Source organism: Canis lupus, chromosome 19 (assembly GCF_048164855.1).
Source record: "Canis lupus baileyi chromosome 19, mCanLup2.hap1, whole genome shotgun sequence".
In the NCBI taxonomy this organism is placed as follows: Eukaryota; Metazoa; Chordata; class Mammalia; order Carnivora; family Canidae; genus Canis; species Canis lupus.
This window is the reverse complement of record NC_132856.1, coordinates 26897297-26911957: the sequence shown is the minus strand read 5'-3', so window position 1 is coordinate 26911957 and position 14661 is coordinate 26897297. Positions and strand designations below refer to the sequence as shown.

Below are 14661 nucleotides of genomic sequence, written 5' to 3'. Positions count from 1 at the left end.
GGCTAAGTATATTTAATATGCCTTAAAAATAAGCCACGGATTTTCTAGCCAACAAGATCTTAGGCAAGACTTTTCTTTATTTATTTAAAAGTTATGCTTACTCGTTACCCTCAAAAGATTTCAATTGAACAGATATTTCTTGAGCACCTACAGAGGGCAGAGATTACAAACAGAGAGAAAATAGGGACGCTGCCTTCAAGAATTCAAGACACATGCAATCCAGTATGAGAGACAGACAGGCAAATCTACAATTACAAGACACTATTGTCTTGAAATTATGATGTATGTAGGGGAAAAAAAGAGGGCACGGAGGAGGAAGGATTGAATCAACGGTGTTGGGGGAGGGAGAACAGGGCAAACAGAGGAAGGAGAATGAGAAGAGCTTAACAATATGGAGCGGTAGGTTCTGTTCTGGCCCATTCACACTTTGGGAATCCATTTCTATTCCTAGGCCAATTGCCAGCAGGGTCACTAAGCATACTGTACACTCTCAGGCAGCAATGGTACAGCCTAAAAGAGGTGCATCCACAGTGATCCCCCCTCCCCCAGTGAAAGGGCAGAGGGGCTCCTGGCTACAAAGTCAACACATTTCTAGTGTGTTAAACCTAGGATAAGAATTTTGGAAGCACGCAGACCTGACCTTGAATCTCACCTGCATCAGGTGCCTGGGGGTGAGGGTAAATTACTTGACCTCTCCAGCTAATTTTCTCATGGCGAAAATGAGAATGACATCATCTACCCAGGCAAAACCCTAACCTGGGTCTCAGCTACCTATCAGAAGATCAATAAGTAACAGTTATGATTAGTTTATTCCTCCTAATTCAGATGCCCAGTCTCTACCCTGAAGTTATACATTAGAGCAGAGTTTCTCAACCTCAGCCCTATGGCCATTTGGGGCTGGATAATTCTCTCTTGATTGGGGGGTGGGGGGTACTGTAATGTACACTGTAGGATGTTCAGCAGCCTCTCTGACCTCTACTCCCTAAGGGCCAGTAGCACTTCTCCATCCTGAGTCGTAACAACCAAATATGTTCCCAGGCACTGCCAAATGTCCCCCAAGGGGGCAAAACCACCCTCAGTTTTAAATCACCTCTATAGAGGAACTCACCAACAGGTGTCCATTTCGCAACTGAAAATCATCACACAGCTGCTATTATGTAGGTATTTGGTAAGCCCTGCCTATGGGACCAAGCAGAGGATTGTGTTCTGGGTACATTTTCCCATTTAATCCTCACAACCAGCCAATGTGGTAGGTATTATTCTCATTTCCAACTGGGAAAAATGAAGCGGCAGTGCCTGGATTTGAACCCAATCAGCCTGACTCCAAACCCTTATAATTCCAAATCCCACTGCTTCCCTTGCCATTCGTGATTGGAGAATCCAGATACAGTGCTAGGAAGATCAGAGGACCTCAGGGTCAAGTTCTCAAGGATCATTCTGCCTGGGACCTCCAGGAAATAGAGAGATGACTTCCCCTTCCTCTATACCTTCATGCAACATGGGACCTAATGACAATAATTAGAATCAATACGTCACCACCAGTGTGACAAGGTGAGAGAAGTTCTACCAACAGACGGTGACGTCCAGAGTTCCCTTCTCACTTGTCAGAACTAATCCAACCACAGCCTTTTCAAAAAAGTGGCATCTGAAACATGCAGAAAAATGAGGCCTTTTTCTAGACTTTAAAAAGCTCTCCAGGAAACTATCCCACAATTTTTATCTCTCAAGAGATTCTTTCTTCTCTCTGGACTGCTTTCAAATGAGGAACATTAAAAAAATAACAGAAGCCAACATATATTGAGCACTCACTATGTGCCAGGCCCTATGCCATGTGGTTTCCTAAAACCTCCTCATTTTGTTCTGCCATCAACTCTAGAAAGGAGGTATCATTATTATCCCCATTTTCAGATGGGGAAGCCCTGACACAAAGAGGTGAAGTGCCTTGCCCTGAGTCACCTGGCTAGTAACTTTAAAAATCTGGCTTCTGGGATCCCTGGGTGGCGCAGCGGTTTGGCGCCTGCCTTTGGCCCAGGGCGCGATCCTGGAGACCCGGGATCGAATCCCACGTCGGGCTCCCGGTGCATGGAGCCTGCTTCTCCCTCTGCCTGTGTCTCTGCCTCTCTCTCTCTCTCTCTGTGTGTGTGACTATCATAAATAAATAAAAAATTAAAAAAAAAAATAAATAAAAAATAAAAAAATAAAAAATAAATAAAAATCTGGCTTCTAAATCCAGGCCGGCTTAAATCCAAAACCTATACATCTATTATACATCAATAAATTGATATCTTCAGGTTCTCTTACAAGCACCACTATCATCCTGTTAACACTGTATATAGCAATAATTCTGAAATATGGCTTATAACCAGGGCATAATCGCCTTTTAATTGCCCCATCATGCCACTGTCCATAAAGAGAGCTTAGAGTCTTGTCTCATGACAAGCTCAAAGATTAGCCTTATTACGAAAAACATAACTGTGTCCCATTAAAGGTGCACACAAATGCCTCCGATGGCAATAATGGTGGGGTTGACACTTGAGCCGTGAGAATGTAATTCTCTTCTGTAATTCTTTCTCATGACACTGGAGGTGGTAACAGAAAAAGTCTATTCACACAGAGGGCAGTGCCCAGAAGAACTTCTCACAGTCCATTTGGGGGTGAGAAGAGTTTGCAAAGTTCCCTGACATTCTCAGGTGCTGCCCGAAACCCCGTCACATGAAACTGGCTGCCGATGCTGCCTTCAGGAATATTCCTCCATCAATCAGCTAAGCTCTACTCAGCCACACTCGCAGACTGCAAAATGACAAACCCTCATCAAGGTTAATGTGATCCATCATGAATTACCCACAGTTTCAGAGACTTTCAAATATGGGAATTTTCAGAGGCAAATGAGCTCAGGAGAGATTTCTCATTCTCAATTTGACAGCAGACGTTCAACAAATACTTGAGCAACGACTATGTACCAGGCACTACTCTCAGTACTTGGAGATGCAGCAGCAAACAGATCAACAACATCCCTGCCCTCTCGGAGCTTCTATTCTAGGAGAGACAAAATAAAGATTTTACTTATTTTGAAATGATCTATCTGAAATGGAGTGGAAATAAAGCAGAGAAAGGTTACAGGGGATGACAAATGACAGTGGAGTTACAGCTTTCAATAATGAAGTCAAAGAAGGTGTCACTGAGAAGGTGACATTTGGGAAAGACTTGAAGTTCATGAGGGAGCAGGCCTTCTAGCTGTCGAGGTGGGGAGTGGCAGGCCATGGATGGGGAAAGTAAAGAACTTCAATGGGCCAGATGGGATGGGGGGGGGCGGGCTTGTGAGTTACTGTGAGGATGTCAGTTTTTCACTGTGAGATAAGGACCAAAGAAATGATTATAAGTAATGGATTACATCATTCTTTAATTACTTAGCCATAAAAAGAGAAGAGAATTATTTAATCGTAAAAAACACTGTTCAAATTCCCTCTTCTAATTTTGCGACGAGCCTTCAAGAAAGGTTAGCATCCAGAATACACTGGACACTCCCTAGGACACTTTACTATAGTCAAGCAGCCATCAATATGATAGGCATGGCCTTGAGATTGTGGGAGTTCAGCTGTGGAAACACCAAAACAAATTCACAAGAAATACTATATTGATGCAGACATCCATAGGGGTGCAGTACAGCAAAGCTCTAGTGTTTACGAGGGATTTTTCAAGGTTATAGATCTCACATAGAAGCTGCATAAAGACAGGCAAGAATGCAGTAACCTACTTTTTTAGGATGTGAATGTCAGCCCTTAACGAATTTGACAGCCCTTATTCTCAGTGTATACAAAATCAGTATATCCTGTTACACATATATACAAACTCAAGGAAGAGACCACTAACATCAGAGACCGGTGTTTTGCATTAAATAACCATCGTTTATAAAGCAACATCCTTCATGTAAACCCTTGTGGTAAGGAGATGTCAGAATGTTTTCTCTTATAAACCACTTAATTCCCCTTGGTGGATATCATCAATTCTGCTATCCTAAACTAGCTGGGTAATGAATGCCAACAAATGTAGTAAGCCAACAGTATGCCATTGCATCATAAGGTCAAGTTAATCTGTTTTTAAATAACACAGCCATTGGCGAAGGGTGGCCACTGGAAACAATGGACAAGTTGGGTTGCCTGTCCTTGCATTATTTTTTTCTAAAAGCTGTGGAATGTTCCACAGTGTAACCTAAAAATATCCTTCGGAAAGTGGTCTCTTAGCATGAAGAATAAAAAGATTGATTTTGAAAGTTTAAGTCAAAGAAAAAAAGACAAATAAACACAAAGCACAATTTAAGAGCAAGAGAGGACAAAAATCAGACTGTTTTCTGAAGCAAAGACCTGATTTGCTGCTGGCTGAAAAAACCATACAGAGGGACAGTGCTACAAGAAAACAGAGGTAAGGCGTCATTCTTACGGATGCTGACATAGAACAGATCGCACATCAACAGAAAACAGAAAAGCACCCCCCACCATCCCGCCTGCTCAGCATCTGAAATTTCCCTTCTTCAACTCCAGTAAGAGTCAACAGGCAGAAATATTTCAATATAATTCATTAAGCCTTGTCGGTCATTTATTTATTTATAGATCAGTATAAATTATTAGACACGAGGAATCAGCTGATTGGAAGATCTGGCGAAGGGAAAATGAACATATGAGGATCCTATATCAGGAGAAATAAAAGACGAATAGGGAGGAAAGGGGGAAGGATGTAGTTGGCCTGGTCTGCACTTATCTTAGGAATGAGAAGCAACAAAGTAAAATTCATTCATCTGTCTGGCAAATAATGAGTACCAAGGTTTTGCCAGGTACTGTTTTATTTTATTTTTTTGAATATTTATCTATTTGAGAGAGAACAGAGCACGCGAGAGAAAGAGCGAGTACACACAAGCAAGGGGGAGGGGTAAAGGGAGAGGGAGAAGCAGGCTCCCCGCTGAGCAGGGAGCCCAATGCGGTACTTGATCCAGGGACCCTGGGATTGGGACTTGAACCGTGACCTGAACCGAAGGCAAAAACTTAGCAGACTGAGCCAGGCAGGCGCCCTGCTGGTACTATTTTAGGCCAGAGGAAATGTGAACAAGTGAGAAAAGCTTCTTGTTTTCACAGACCTTTTATTTTCAGGGGAGGAAAGACAGACAAAAAAGAAGAAACAAGGGGCCCCGGGCTGGCTCAGTGGGTACAATATGCGCCTCTTGATCCCAAGGTGTCAGGAGTTCGAATCTCATGCTGGGTGTAGAGATGACTTCAAAAAGATTAACTAACTTGAGGCACCTGGGTGGCTCAGTGGTTGAGCGTCTGCCGTCCTCTCAGGGTGTGATCCCAGGGTCCTGGGATCAAGTCCCACATCGGGCTGCCCACAGGGAGCCTGCTTCTCCCTCTGCTTGTGTCTCTGCCTCTCTGTGTTTCTCATAAGTAATAAAGTCTTTAAAAATAAAATTAATTTAAAAAAGAAGAAATGGGGCAGCCCGGGTACCCAAGCGGTTTAGCGCCGCCTTCAGCTCAGGGCATGATCCTGGAGACCCGGAATGGAGTCCCAAGTCAGGCTCCCTGCATGGGGCCTGCTTCTCTCTCTGCCTGTGTCTCTGCCTCTCTCTCTCTCTCTTCTCCCTCTCTCTCTCTCTCTGTGTGTCTCTCATGAATAAATAAAATCTTTAAAAAAAAAAAAGAAGAAGAAGAAGAAATGGTGACAAGACCATGAAGTCACAAAGCAGGATGAAGGGACAGCATACGACTCAGGAGTTGTCTTACAGGGGGTCAGTGGCGTGCAGGGACTAGCTCACACTGGCTCTTCCCCACTCCAGATACACTACAGATCCACAGGGGGCCTCCACCAGAGCCAGTTGTTAACCATTTAGCAGTACACTACCTGATGACCTTCTCTCTGAAGGGACACTAGAGAAAAGAATCAATCTTGTGGCCATCTGGGGAGAAGAATAAGCAAACCCAGAGGCCCTGAAGCAGAATTCAAGGGATGCCAAGAAAGACAAGGCCCTGTTTTTTTTGTTTGTTTTTAAGATTTTATTTATTCATGGGAGACACAGAAGGCAGAGACATACGCAGAGGGAGAAGCAGACTCCCTGCAGGGAGACCGATGTGGGACTCGATCCCAGGATGCCGGGATCACACCCTGAGAGGAAGGCAGACGCTCAACTGCTGAGCCACCCAGGGGTCCCTTCCTTCCTCCTCCCTCCCTCCCTCCCTTCCTTCCTTCTCTTTCCTTCCTTCCTTTCTTTCTCTTTCCTACCAATAGAAAGATGGTCAATGTACAGTATTTGCTAAGACTGCCTTATCTACCATTCCTGGAATTCACTCACCTGTTCCCAAGGCCCTGTGTTTTAAAGTGAGAACTGCTTTGTTACAGAGCTGTCATAGTATATTTCAATTGGTCAAAATAAACCCCCAACATCACAACAAAACACAAAAAAGCACAAAGAACTATATTCCATTGTATATGGTCATAATTCCCTCATTACGGTGAGGGAAAGGGTCTGGTGGTGGTGGTGTGATTTCTAAGTTGTGTCTTATTTATTTCCCCGGTTCTGTCAAACGGGGACAGTTTCGGCTTCCAGGTAATTTGCAAATCCACAGACTTCACCTACAAAAATCTGTAAGCATGACCTACAATATTACCACTCTGGGAAACTACAGTCACACCATTTTCAACTTTTGGAGTCGGGGTTACTCATGGAATTGCAGCATTTTATGAGTGCAAAGGACCGAAAGGGCACACCCATTTTATTTCTGGCATGAACAAATGGAGAGACATTGGCCCAAAGAGGGTGACTTGCCAGGGAGAACAGCACTAGCCGACAAAGCTTGCTCTAGAAACCCATGTGGCCTGTGTCATGGGTCATATTCTCAATGTGTCTATACCTTAGGGCAGTGATTCTCAAGACCGAGCACAGGCCTTAGAATCACCTGAGGGCTTGTTTAAAAATGCTCCACAGGCTTCACCTCTAAAGTTTCAGAGTTTTGGAATCAGGAGGGCTGGGGTGAGGTCGAGGAATGTACATGTCTAACCAGTTCCCAGGTGACTATGGCCACTGGTCTTTGGGTCCTACTCTGAGACACGCTGACCCAGGAAACAGGAGCAGGGGCTTTTGGAATGCAACACCACTGACTTCCAGCTAGACTTCCACCACTTGCATGACTCTTGGAAAGAGTACTCAAACTCTGAGGACCTCAGTTTCTGACATCTGCATCCAGCTGCGAGAAATAAAAAACAAAATGTCCATAAAGTACTAGCTTCGCCAAGGGCCTGGCACATTCTGAAGCAAGCGCTTAGCTTATATCCTATAGCAAAGTTTCCTTAATTACTTTTTTCTTTTTCCACATATACTAAGATGGCTACCATCCAAACAGCAGAAAAGATAAAAGACTGGCAAAAATGTGGAGCAAGTGGAATATTTTTGGCACCTATATTCATAGTAGCGAAAAACAGTAAATAGTCCAAATATCCACTGACGAGCAAAAATATTTAAAAACTGATATGTAGGGGGCAGCCCGGGTGGCTCAGTGGTTTAGTACTGCCTTCAGCCCAGGGCGTGATCCTGGAGACCCAGGATCGAATCCCACATCAGGCTCCCTGCATGGAGCCTGCTTCTCCCTCTGCCTGTGTCTCTGTCTCTCTCTCTTTCTCTCTGTGTGTGTTCTCATGAATAAATAAATAAAATATTTTAAAAATATAAAAATAAAAAAGTAAAAACTGATATGTATACCTACAATGGAATATTACTCAACACTAAAAAAGAACAATGAGGGACGCCTGGGTGGCTCAGCGGTTTAGCGCCTGCCTTCTGTCCAGGGTGTGATCTTGGGGTCCCGGGATCGAGTCCCACGTCAGGCTCCCCACATGGAGCCTGCTCCTCTCTCTGCCTGTCTCTGTGTCTCTCATGAATAAATAAATAAGATCTTTTTTTTTTTATTTTTTTATTTATGATAGTCACAGAGAGAGAGAGGCGCAGAGACACAGGCAGAGGGAGAAGCAGGCTCCATGCACGGGAAGCCCAACGTGGGATTCGATCCCGGGTCTCCAGGATCGTGCCCTGGGCCAAAGGCAGGCGCCAAATGGCTGCGCCACCCAGGGATCCCAAATAAGATCTTTAAAAACCTAAAATAAAATAAAAAAGAACAATGAGGAGTGCCCAGCTGGCTCAGTCGGTAGAGTATGTGACTCTATAAGCTGGAGCCCCACAACGGGTAGAGAGATGACTTAAAAATAAAATATATAGGGGATCCCTGGGTGGCGCAGCAGTTTGGCGCTGCCTTTGGCCCAGGGCGTGATCCTGGAGACCTGGGATCAAATCCCACTTCGGGCTCCCAGTGCATGGAGCCTGCTTCTCCCTCTGCTTGTGTCTCTGCCTCTCTCTCTCTCTATCAATCATAAATAAATAAATAATTAAAAAAAATATATATATATATATAAACTAAAAAAGAACAGTGACACAATATGAAATTCCAAAATAATTTGTTGAGTGAAAAAAGCCAGACACAAATGAGTACATACGGCATTATTTCAATTATACAAACTTCAGTAATAGACAAAATTAATCCTCGGTGAAAGAAATCAGACAGCCTTTGCCTCTGCAGGATGGGTGGGGAACTGACTGGAAAGGGACAGGAGGGAAATTTCTAAAGTAATGGAAACATTCTATATCTTGATTGGAGTGAAGATAAAATGAACATATACATTTGTCAAAACTTATCAAACTATATAGTGAAGATCCGAGCTTTTACTACAAGTAAATATATACTTACAAAGTATAAAGTATGTTATGTTATATAGGCAAAATAACATTTTATGTAACATACATATGTATCTGTAGTTTTTTTTAGGCACTTTGTGACAAAAGACTGTCTTCTCCATCTAAAATGAACCAAGTCTGATCTGATAGATCCATTTAGCTTGGTTCCTTCACAATCTAGTCCTGCTTCATATAATACCATTTGCTACAGACTATTTTAGTCTGTGCATCTTCCCAGGGAGCTGCCATGAAATAGAAACAGCAGAATCTTCTCCCACAAGAAGACCGTGACATTTCCATACAGACGGCACCCAAAGTGCCCTGTGTCCCTGGGAGTGGCCAGCTCAGGGTGCAGATAACACAAACGTAACATTTTCCTTTACCACGTACCAAGGATGAGCCTATCTAATATGATTCAAACACAGTAATGAAGACATAGTAACAGCAATTGTCATATAATTTAAATCATATTCTTGCTATGAAGAGAAGACTAGTGAAATGCTTTCTAGTGCCATGTTTCTAAAATGAAGATGTTGGAAGAACTGTGCCCATGTAATTATTACATAAAATAGTAGCTTTCACACTGCGGTGGATTCCATCCACATCTTTATGCTATTCTGAGTAGATCAAGTAGATTTACACACACACACACACACACATACACAAATGCACCTGCTGGGAACAATCCTGTGCAGTACACAGAATGGTTCTGGATAAAGGGAAATAACACTTTGGAGACACTACAGTTTCCTTTCCATCCAGGAGTGTCTGATTCCAAACACACTTGATTATCTGACCCACCCTTCCTCGGTTCCATGATGAGGCAGCCCTGGCACAATGCCTCTTGGACCTTCGCTTATTGGTGGATAGAAGAGTTTCAGCAACAGACAGTATATCACACATTAAGAACAGGACTATACAGGACCCACTAAGCAGATAATAGATGGATAGGTACCCCTGCCTGTCCCTCCGCCAACCCTTTCTCCAAAACGCCCCTGCGCTGAAACCTGTGGGTGCTCCCATCAAATGCCTTGACAGAGTGTTTCCTCTACAGTTCTATCAAGTCCTAACAATCCAGGTACTGGCATTGAATTCATAATCCAGGTTCCTAAACACTAAAATCTAGGCTTAGAAATAAATCACCAGTCAAATTCAATTAACCATAATAACAGCTCATCTTTATTGGGCATTTACTATATGGCAGGCCCTGTTCTGCACACTTTCCAGTTACTAGCTTATGTAATACCCAAATGAAAGCCAGGTTACAGATGAGGACACACTCTCAGGTGAAGGTGTTAGACCTCAAGCAAAGCCTGAGGAGATAAACAATGAATAAGGCACAGTCTCTCTTCAATAAGCTTACCACCTTGTATGGAAATGAGAGGAGGGACATAACTCATAGCTCAGAATAAGTTAAAAAAAAAAACTACAAAGTACACACACTGAGGGGAGCCCAAAAGAAGAAAGGTTTGTTCAGCGTGGTGGGATGTTGGAGGGCTTCCTGGAAGAGGTGTCCGACTGGAAGATGACATAAATAGTGGGAGCTTTTCATAACTGTCGGTCCATTGCTCCCCAAACTGCCAGAAGGCCTGACCGCTCCTTCTGCCCCCTCCAGTTTCATCTGGAACAGGCCTGTTTCCAAGGACCTGCTCAGCCCAGCCCAGCCCTCCTTTCCTTTAACACATTCCTCCAGCTGCTGCTAGCCCTTCTAAGCCCTCAGGCACATATGGGAACTTTTCACCACGCTCAACTCTGCGACCCCCCTTGGTGCTTTCATGGGGGAGAACCAGTGTCGTGGCACTTGGTGGTACAAGTGATCCTTTACTGGAATCAAGTCCTCTGTTGGACTGATCTGGGGACAGCCCCTTGCCTGCACCAAACCGAGACTGGAGGGACTCCCCACCACACCAGCAGTCATCAGAGCGGTGGGCACTCCTCTACAGGCTTCTAAGAGAGGAATCTGCCTTCATTCCTTCCCAGAAATCAAGCCCTCCAGTTCAGGAGGGTCATCCCACCCACCTCCACCCCCCCACACACACACTCACCTCTTCCCACCGGGCTTGCATTAAGGACTCAAACCCTCGCTTTTGGATATCTGTGTGATCTTGGGCAAGTAACTTATCCAATGTCAGTCCCAGTTTCCTCACCTGTAACCCGGGGTTTTACAAATTCACCTCGCTCTCAGAACTGTCAATCAGAACAAAACAGCCAAGGAAAGCCTGCCACACAGAGCCCGGCACGCGGTGAGCCAACAGTGAAGAGTAGCTACCACTGTCATTATCAACGATAAGGATGATAGTGGTGCTGGAGGCAGCGTGAACTTGGGCTTGATTCGCGCTGACCGAAAATACTCCTTCTTTCCCTCCCCCCACGCCTGGGGCTGGGCCACACGACCGAGACACATGCGTCATCCAGCTCTGGGGTGAATGCAGGATCTTCAGGCGGCGGGGCGTGCACAGGAACCGCAGGGCGGTCATGCCCCAACCCACCTGGAGGGATGCCGGGTGAAGCCGGTTCCTCGTCCGTAACCACAGACCCCTCGTTCATACCCATTCTCGGGGTCTGGAAACGGAGAAGTGGCCCAAGAACGCAGCGGCTGCGCCGGCTGCATCGCTCCCCAGGGGAGCCCCGGAGCCCGTCCACTTTCACCCCTGCCTCAGTTTCCCAACTCCCGCAGGCGAAGCTGCGCCTCACTTGGTGGCTGGGATAACAGGTTGGCAAGCAAGCCAGGCCTGGGGAAAGTCTCCCCGCTTGCGGGCGCAAACCCAACCCCCCCCAACACCACCACCACCTCTTTCCAACGCAGGTGGGCACACGACCCACAATCTCTCAACAACTTTGCTTATTTCACCACCGCAGGGCGCACGGCCCCAACTTCCCCTCCCAGCTGCGCCCGCAGGAGGAACGCGGGAAATCGAGATGCGGCGGCTGGGGCTGGGGCGGGGGGGTGGGGGGACCCCGCAGGCCGCTCCCGGGTTTGCAGGCACCTCCCGGAGGCGCGTCCCGTCTTACCTTGTCTGACGGCTTTGAAGGTGACGGCCTCCTTGCAGCTGTCGATGACTCCCAGCACGTCGTAGCGGGGCAAGCCGGACACCCGGATCCCCTGCACCTCCAGGAGCAGCTCCCCCTCGCCCAGCCGAGGGCCCTCGCCGCCGCCGGGAAGCCCCTTCGGAGCTTCGGCCACCGCTCCGACGTACGGAAACTCCCCATTCTCCGCGCCCCCCAGCACCGTCACCCCCAGCTCACCCTGGGGTCCCCGCCTCACGGTGCATTCGTGAATCTTGCTAGTCCAGTGGTTCTTCTTCTGGATCACCCTCGACATGATGGGTTACACCTCTCCTTACCACCACCACCACCCCCCAACACACACACACACAAATAATAATAATGCAATGAGAGACAGGTGCCCCCCACCGCACAAGCCCCCAGGCCCCCGCTGGTTCATGGGAGAGACATCTCCCCCAAAATAACGCCACGGGAGAGAGAAACTTGGCAGCCTCGCTCCCCTGCACACACTCGCGCACTCAAGCCATCATAAAACAAACTTTCTGGGCTCCCCCGCGAGCCCTGCACAGGCGCCCGCGAGCTTTGTTTGCATTCCGGGGCTCCTCGGTCCACGCTCCGGCGCCCGAACGTTCTCCCCGGGACCAGAGTCCACTCTGCGCCGCTTGGGTGTTGTTTTTTTTTTTTTTTCTTTTTTCCTTTTTTTTTTTTTTTTTCTTTCCTCCTCCCTTCCTTCCTTTCTTGCCTCTTGGAAATGCGGTGTCTCCTCTCCGCCTCCCGCCTGGCTCGCCTGTCCTCGCTGGCGGGCTGTTCCTGAGGGCGAGGGCAGCCCTTGCAGCCAGTTGCTGGGAGCCCTGGAGACGCGGTTGCAGAGCGGGGGTGGGGGGGGCCCGGGAGGGAAGCGCCTGCGGCCCCTTTAAGCAGATACAAAGGCTCGGCTTGTTTTGTTACAGTTCATTCTATTCCGCGCCGCCGAGCGCAGCGGCCGGCGAGAGGAGACGCGCGCGCATGCGCCCCGCGGCCTCCTGCCGGCCGGCCCGGCCCCGCCTCCCCCTCCCGGAGGGAGAGATTCCAGTGTGCTTCCCGCTGGGTCCTAAAGCCGACCCGCCCGAAGGCGACTTCGCCCCCCGCCCCCTTCCACGCACCCGTCTTACTCCTCCTTTTCTTTCCTGGCCCTAGAGCCAGCGTATCCCTTGGGGATGCGGGGATGCGTACGTGCTTTTTTTTTTTTTTTTCCTCCCACTCTTTGCAACTTTTGAAATAGGGGCGACCCCGGCTTTGGCGTTGTAAAACCCTTTCCAACAGGTGGGGGTTGGGGAGCTCACACTCACACCCTCACCCTCGCGCTCGCAGTCACGCACACACGCACGCGCTCACGCCGGCCTCGGCCTCTCACCGCCCTCGGCCAGTGGCTGGCCACGCTGTCGGTCACCCCGCCCCCAGCCCCCGCCGCACTTCCCTGCAGCACCCGGAGCTCGACCCGACCCGCCCCGACCCGCCCCGACCCGGAGGCGCGCGCCTGCCCTTCGCCAGCCTGCGCGCACCGGTGTGGGTCCCGGATCCGGGACTGCCAGCATCTCTGCAGACCCTGGGTCCCCTGGTACACCCCCCCCCCCAACCTGGGATCCCTGGGAACTTTGAGATCCCCTTAAACTTTGGAGCCAACTTTTTAAGACACGAGGGAAAACTATAGGCACAGGAAAGAAGCCAAATGGCTGGAGGGGGGCTCAGGTCGTCAACCTAAAAGGGACCTAGCTTTTTCACTGCCTTTTAACAGCAAAGACTCCTCCTGGAGCCAGTCATCTGCCCCAGGCTCAAGTTCCTGGCTGAGCCCAGAATCCTTCCTTCCGACCCGCCCTGGGGCCAGGAGATGAGGATCACCCACCGGTCTTGGATCTGCACGCGCGCCCAGGCGCCCGCGGGGTGGGGGCGGGGGCGCGGGCTAAGCAGCCACATCCCGGAATTCACGCCCCCGGGATCAGGGCCGCCCTGGGGTGCGGGCCGAGCGAGGGCCTGTCCCCGCTAGGTTTGGGAGTGAGCTCTCAGGGGCCTCCAACAGAAAGAATACCCTGCACGGGGAAGGCTGTCCTACCCAAATAACACCCAAATCGAGAGTCTCCTAAGCCATCTCTTTTTCTCAGTGATTTATAACATATATGTTCATCTTGGGTCACAGAAGAGATTCCAAGGGCAAAGCAAGGGAGGGGGACGCAGAAAGGATGGGATGCTGCAGAAGTCGAGGTTGAAAGCCAGGCTATGGTGTTTAGGTTCCCACGGGTCCAGTCTCTCCGTGACCTTGAGCAAGCCCCAAGACCCCTCAGAGCCTTCCTCTCTCCCCTGTTAAGTCTAACAATACCTTGCAAGGTTCTTGGGAGTATTATTACATGGGAGAACACTTGTAAAGTGCCCAGCTTGTAAAGCGAATACTTGTAAAGTCGCATGTAATAAAAACTTGTATTAGTAGTAGTACTATTGGGGAAAACAATTAGGAAATCATTTGGGGGGTCTCAAGTAAGATGAGGATGATGATTCCTCCTCTTCTTTCTATAGCTTAAAAATACATAGGCACACACTTAAATGTTTTGGAAACACTCTTTGTAGGTCACTCTTCTAAGCTATTAAAAATAAGGGAAGAATGTTGATGCTTCTCTCCTGAGTATCAGAACTGAAAATCCCAGTGTCCAGTATTTGTGGAAGAAGCAAGTGGCCAATTTTTCCTGGCTCTTCTTAATGAGGGAAACTTCATCTCCACTCTCTTTACAAAGAAGCAGTTTGTCTCAAACTTAACTGGATCAGAATGAGTGGGAGCTTCAAAACTTTATTCCCAAACCCAGACACAGATCCACCTAATCAGAATCTTAGGAATGGGCTCTTGCCTCTAGACTTTTAAAAAA

At 47.8% G+C, this 14661-nt stretch overlaps 1 protein-coding gene across 15 annotated transcripts in view; it reads right to left on the bottom strand.

The window, feature by feature from the left end:
• The window catches only part of MAGI1 (membrane associated guanylate kinase, WW and PDZ domain containing 1), a 641903-nt gene extending 629117 nt beyond the window's left edge, over positions 1–12786 (bottom strand). For 8 of the 15 annotated variants that reach the window (XM_072785490.1, XM_072785493.1, XM_072785494.1 and 5 more), the window contains exon 1: positions 11777–12785. In XM_072785490.1, the coding sequence (XP_072641591.1) occupies positions 11777–12086 (310 nt within the window). In that variant the 5' untranslated portion in view covers positions 12087–12785. Of the gene's footprint in view, positions 1–11776 lie in introns of all 15 variants that reach the window. The other 7 variants (XM_072785499.1, XM_072785500.1, XM_072785502.1 and 4 more) reach the window with 2 other exon arrangements.
• Positions 12787–14661: the final 1875 nt, after the last annotated feature.